General features: G+C 43.7%; 1 protein-coding gene across 1 annotated transcript in view; it reads left to right on the top strand.

The window, feature by feature from the left end:
- The window catches only part of KLK7 (kallikrein related peptidase 7), a 3514-nt gene extending 981 nt beyond the window's left edge, over positions 1–2533 (top strand). The window contains exons 3-5 of the mRNA XM_003803233.1: positions 174–421; positions 554–690; positions 2378–2533. Of these exons, the coding sequence (XP_003803281.1) occupies positions 174–421; positions 554–690; positions 2378–2533 (541 nt within the window). The remainder of the gene's footprint in view (positions 1–173; positions 422–553; positions 691–2377) is intronic.
- The last annotated feature ends 3903 nt before the right edge of the window (positions 2534–6436 follow it).

Here is a 6436-nt window from a genome sequence, read left to right as displayed (position 1 = left end):
AGCTGGGACCACGGGCGCCCGCCACAACACCCGGCCATTTTTTGGTTGCAGCCGTCATTGTTGTTTGGCGGGTCCGGGCCGGGGATTCGAACCCGCCACCTTAGGTATACGTGGCTGGCGCCTTAGCTGGTTGAGCTATAGGCGCTGAGCCTGAATATTGTTCTTTCTTCCAGTGAGTACACTGTGCATCTGGGGAGTGATAAGCTGGGCGACAGAAAGTCCCAGAAGATCAAGGCTTCAAGGTCATTCCGTCACCCTGGTTACTCCACACAGACTAACGTTAATGACCTCATGCTTGTGAAGCTAAATAGCCGGGCCAGACTGTCATCAAATGTGAAAAAAGTCACCCTGCCCTCCCACTGTGAGCCCCCTGGGACTATGTGCACTGTCTCTGGCTGGGGCACTACCACAAGCCCTGAGGGTAAGCTGTTCCAGTGACCCAGCAGACCAGGCCCCCAGCCTCTCGGGTGCACAGGCACCATCCTGGGTGCCAGCACCCAGGAGTCCCAGACCCCAGCCTATGGCTGACAGCTGTCCCCTCTCCTCCCTGCAGTGACTTTTCCCTCCAAGCTCATGTGCACAGATGTCAAGCTCATCTCCTCCAATGAGTGCAAGAAGGTTTACAAGGACCTGCTGGGCAGTTCCATGCTGTGTGCCGGCATCCCTAACTCCAAGACCAACGCCTGCAATGTGAGACACCCCCCTCCCAGCCCTGACTGTCCTGTCTTCTTGCTCTGATCTCAGAGCCTAACCCAGTGACCAGGCATCCTTGCCATCCCCTGGGCCTGGCCACCTCAGCTTTCTTTAGTTTGTCCCCTGCCTGAGGCAGTAGCAGGAGTTTGTCCAGGGGCTGGTGTGGCCCTGGGGATGGACAGTAAGTTGAGTGGGAATAGGACCAGGGGAAGCAAGGGAGGGCCTGGCCTCAGACCCCTCAAAACTTTAAGCAGATACCAAAAAACTCCAGAATTGAAATAAATTATATTTTAGTGCAATACTTACAAAATAAAAGTAAAAATTCATGCAAAATGTCCACAACAAATGAAATCGCACAATTTTAAATGAAGTATAATGTCTCTTACTGAATTATCCTTTTGCTTCATGCACCAGCGTGGCTTAGCCCTGCACTGCCCTGACATTGTCTTGATTTAAAATTTGGATACACTGTCCATCATGAGTTGTTTTTTGTTGATGTCATTTTTTGTTTTGTTTTTTGTGGTATTACATTTGATTTTTGTGAAGTACTGCCTTGAAATATTGATTGCAATTATGGAGATTTTGTGCCCAAAGTTAATGCCCCTGGCCCTGGTCCTGGAGAAAGTACTCTTTCTCTCTCTCTCTCTCCCCCTCTTTGTTCCCTCTGCCTTTTGTCATCCACCTCTATTTCTGAGCAAAGTCTTCCCACATCTCCCTTTATGCCTAACTTCATGTGACACTTATTATCTTTGTTCTTTCTTTGCATTGGGCTGGCTGACTTCTCTCTCACTCTCTCCCCCCATACCCATCCTCAGCAATCAGGGGAGGTAGGATGGTGTGAGGTAGGGATAGAAGTGATGGGAGAGGGATGCTCCTCCTAGAGAAATTGGGGGGTGGGGGGTTGATTCCTCTTTCTGCTCTCATGAGGGCAGTTTCCTGAATGGCAAGTGCTGCAGTGACACAGAGCTCAGAAGGGCCCATGCTTGGTTGAAATTCTGTTGGCATCTTGAAATTCTTCCTTTTTCTTTTCTTTTTTCCCTCTCTCCCTTACAGACTTCTTTCTTCCCTTCCTTCCTTCCTTCTTTTTTTCTGAGATAGAGTCTTTCTGGTCTTGGAACTCCTGATCTCAAGCAATCCTCTGGCCTCAGACTTAGCTGGGATTACAGCTGTGTGACAATGCCCCCAGCAGTCTTGAAATCCTTAATAATTTTTGAGCAAAGATCCCTGAATTTTCATTTTGCACTGGGCCCTTTAAATGATACATTTGGTAATTGGTCCTACCCCTGGTTTCCAAGGCTGTGGAGTCCTACTTTCCTGCAGGGAGGGGGTTATACACCCATCTCTGGGGGACAACTTTCCTTCTTCTACTAGTTTGGAGCAATCAATGTCTTTAGCACTGGAAGGAAAATCAGCGCTCTGATTCTGGAAGCCCCACCCCTTGTCTGGGATTGGTCCCATTGGCCAGAGCTCAACCCTCTGTCTTCAAAGGACCTGGTTTGTCCCTTGTATGAGAGCACTAATTCCTGCTCTACTATTGGTTCCCAGGGACAATGAGTCTCTTCTCACCGGCTGGGATGAAAATCTATGGTCTGACAGGAGAAAGACTGAGGAATGGATGAGACTGAGATGGGCCCAGGGGCTTTGTTCTGAAGCCAAAGATAATTTTCTGCTCTGTTCCCTCCAGGGTGACTCAGGGGGACCGTTAGTATGCAAAGGCACCCTGCAAGGTCTGGTGTCCTGGGGATCTTTCCCATGTGGCCAACCCAATGACCCAGGTGTCTACACTCAAGTCTGCAAGTTCAGCGACTGGATAAATGAGACCATGAGAAGGAATCGCTAACACACCACCAAGAGTTAAATAATCATGGACCTTAAACAGAAAATCCATGGAAAAAAGGATATCGATGACCTATAAAGTCATATTTGGCACTACCTTTCCTCAAATTCATATTAAAACCTCAACCTGTTTGTAAACCAATGAAATTAGTAAGGGCCCAAAACCAAAACAAATAAAGAAACACAAAAACCTCAGTGCTAATGAAGATGCAGTGAGACCAACACTCTCAAATACTGGGACTGGAAATTCATACAATCTCTATGGACGCAGAATGGCCGCATGAATTGAAACCCTTATTCATCACCTTTAGCACAGTAACTAGTCCTAGGAAGACCTGACTTAAAAAAAAACAGAGCAAAAAACTCCAAAATGTGGAGCAAGGATTTACCACAAGGGTATTTATCATAGTGATAAAATTGGAAACAATGAACATGTTTTAAAGTATTTGATCATTTAAATAATAGACCAGTTTGGCAAAGGGATATTATGAAGCTATTAAAAATAAAATAACACTTAGGCAGAACAGTTAGTGTTATGCAAGAATGTTTAGGCTATAATGATGTTAAGTGACAAAAGAAGACACAAAACTATGTATGTGATCCTACCTATGTAACATGGAATTTCCACAGAATAAGATCTGAAAGTCCATGTTCCAGGTTGTACACAGGGTAGTAACCAAGTTTCTCTTTCCTCCCATGTACTTTTCTGTAGATGTGGATTTTTATAACCTAGAAAAAAAGTGGAAAAGCTTAAAAAGCTAAGGTCAGAGTGGGGAGACCCTTCAGGGAGGGAAACTAGAAAGGAAAATGTGCATGGTTTTGACCTGGTCTTGCCTCCCAGGTCTCAGTTTTCCTCATCTGTAAAATGGGAGGAGAAAAAGAGAGAGGGAAGATGGGAGGGAGTTGGGAGGAGACAATATGCCTATTTCATCAGGGTATATAGAAGTGTGAAAGTGTTTCCACACATCTGACAGGTGACAAATAAGGAGAGAGGGAGGATTTCAGAGGGATGTGGACTTCCAATAGACAAAATACCAGGGTCCCAAAAGGGCCTGCCAAAAGTTAGCAACCAATGTTTTGGGTGCCAGAGGAAGGTGGCTGCTGGAAACCTGGGAAAGGTGGGCTCTTGCTCCCAAAGAAGGCAGAAACAGGGCCTCTGGGAGGGAAAAGAGATGAGGGAAGAGTCCTCTGTGACACAGAGTCAAAACACATAGCCCTGGCCACCTGTCATCAGAAATTTTCTGGGCAGTCACACCTCAGGTGCTGCTGACAGAGGGATTCCACTCCAGCCTGGGCTGCCCCTCCTACCTGTCTTTCCTGTTTCTCTCCCAGGAAACACCAACATCCTCGGATTCTTCTCCTCCTTATCTCATCTCTGAATCTCTCTCCTAACCCAATTTACATCCCTGTGATTTTGCAGAAGTTCTGCAGCCACTGATTCTGATTCTCTGCACACAGGGTGTTAACACAAAAAATGGCAATCCAGGTCCCCTGTCCCTCTTCCCTCAGACTAGGTTACCTGACTCCCAGCCAAATCTCTGGACCTGCGTCAAGTTTAAAGAACATCAAGGATTTTTTAGCTATCCATCCCCAAGAGGCTCCATGAACTTTCCCTCTCTCTCCTACAAGCCATACTTAATCAATATTTAATCTAAAACTTAAAAAATATCAAAACATTTCATTTGTGGGCCTGGAGGTCCCCGGCCCTGCCTCTCTGCTCCTCCTACACACAAGCAAAAGGTGGACTGGTTTGCAATGCCTGAGAGAGATGGTCCTCATGTTGAATTTTTAAAAACTTACTTCATTTTTCTTTTGCAGATAGTGCAGCATAGTTGTTAATGCAATAGCTCGGAAATCTGGTTTCTTGGGTTCAAATCCCAATTCCGGCCCCTACAAGCTATTTGCCTTTGAGCCGATTACTTCCCCTATCCCTGTTCCTGCATTCTTAAAATGGGAGAAAGTGCATCTACTTCATTATTATGAAGATTAAATGAGTTACTATACGGAATGTACTCAAATATTGTCTGACATAGCATAAGCCTCCAATGGGTGTTGGTTTTTATCATGAATGACTTCTAGTACTTTTTCCTGCCTACAGTCTCATGAAGTTTCCTTATAAAACAATTTCTTCACAGAATACTTTTGATGAGCAAGTCAATTTGGTAGAGGCTTCATTCTCTCTCTACGGCCTACCACCTCCCTTCTTTCCCCACATGGCTTTCAACAATTCCTACCAAGTTCAGCCCCCCCAATATTGTCATAAGGCAGACCCAGTGGCATCATCAAGAGATAGGTTACAACAATTGCTGTGTTTGAAATCGAGTTCCAATTCAGGTTCCACCATTTCCTACATGTTTGATGTTGAGCAATTAACTCCTCCACTCTGAGCCTTAGTTTTCTTATCTGTAAAATGGGAGTGGATATAATGAAGTCATTTAGTCAATTAGTCAACATTTCCTAAGACATGAATGGGAAACATTTTCACGTTAGAAAGGCACATTAATTTAGCTGCAATCAAATAAGGTCACATTCAAGAAACTTCAATTAGATATACAGTGGAACTTCCTAGTTGACCACCTATCTACACTGACCACTTTAGGTTGACCTAATTGTCATAGACTAGACATGCATCACATGTATGTGTCAGTACAGAGGCCTATTTCCTTATGTTGACCACCTCTGTATGTTAACCAGTTTGTTACAGTCCCTTGGGTGATCAACTTACAGAGGTTCTACTATTCTTAAAAATGTACATTATTTTGTTAAAAAAAAAACTTATTACTATGTACTTAATAATTTCAAAAAAGGAAAACCATTTGTTAATTTTAACTAACTTTTTTTTTAGAGACTTTATCACCCTCGGTAGAGTGCTGTAGCATCACAGCTCACAGCAACCTCCAACTCCTGGGCTTAGGCGATTCTCCTGCCTCCGCCTCCTGAGTAGGTGGGACTACAGGCGCCTGCCACAACGTCGGCTATTTTTTGTTGCAGTTTGGCCAGGGCCGGGTTTGAACCTGCCACTCTCAGTATGTGGGGCCGGCACCCTACCCACTGAGCCACAGGCACTGCCCAATTTTAATTAACCTTTTAATCATTTTATTGTGGCTGCTTTTTGTTGGAAATCATTGGAATGTTTGGTTGCAGGATAGAGGTATACAGTTTCAGTTGATCCTTTAGGTGGGTATCAGTCATTGGTGACCTTAAGGGCACCTTGATTTGGCTTACGTAGGAGAACATAGATTTGAAGCCAAAAGTGGTTGCAAAGCATGAAAGCAGTTCTCAGGCATGCTGCCAAAGGCATGGGTATCATATTGCAGTTTTTGCATATTTCAATTGGATCTTTCTTGGCATCAAATAAAACCTTTAAAATATCATCTATTGAGAGCTCAATCAATTCCATCCATTGTTCCTTAGGTGCATTGGTGATATTTATTGGGTGAGGCTGAAATGCTAATTTGAGTGTGATGTCATGATTCTCAAAGCCAGTGAAACTTTCACTGTATTCTCCAATTAGCAGGTCTATAATAGCTGTGTATTCTTCAAATGATTCACATATGTCATCCTGTTCTCCAATAAGCAGGATGAGGAAAATGTCCTTTTTAAAGAAATAAGTGTTTTGAAAACAGATTGCTTTTTTTTTTCTTGCTATATATCATATACTATAGAGACTTAGTTTTATCTCACAAAGAGATATTCAAGTCATTTTGATGTGACATGCTAGCACAAAGAAATGCTGCATTCCTACAGAAATCTTCTTTCACTAATTCACATTGCTGATTCAGTTCTTCATAAAATTTAACTATTTGCTCTCACAGAGACAAAATGTTGGCTAATACCTGTCCCTGCAATAGCTAATACACTTTAGAATGATACAGCAAAACCACCTTGACTACCTCGTCATTCAACT

This window comes from Otolemur garnettii, unplaced genomic scaffold (genome assembly GCF_000181295.1).
Source record: "Otolemur garnettii isolate 467f Iridium unplaced genomic scaffold, OtoGar3 scaffold00288, whole genome shotgun sequence".
Classification (NCBI taxonomy): Eukaryota; Metazoa; Chordata; class Mammalia; order Primates; family Galagidae; genus Otolemur; species Otolemur garnettii.
Note: the sequence above shows the minus strand (reverse complement) of the source record. Positions and strands in the feature narration are given on the sequence as shown.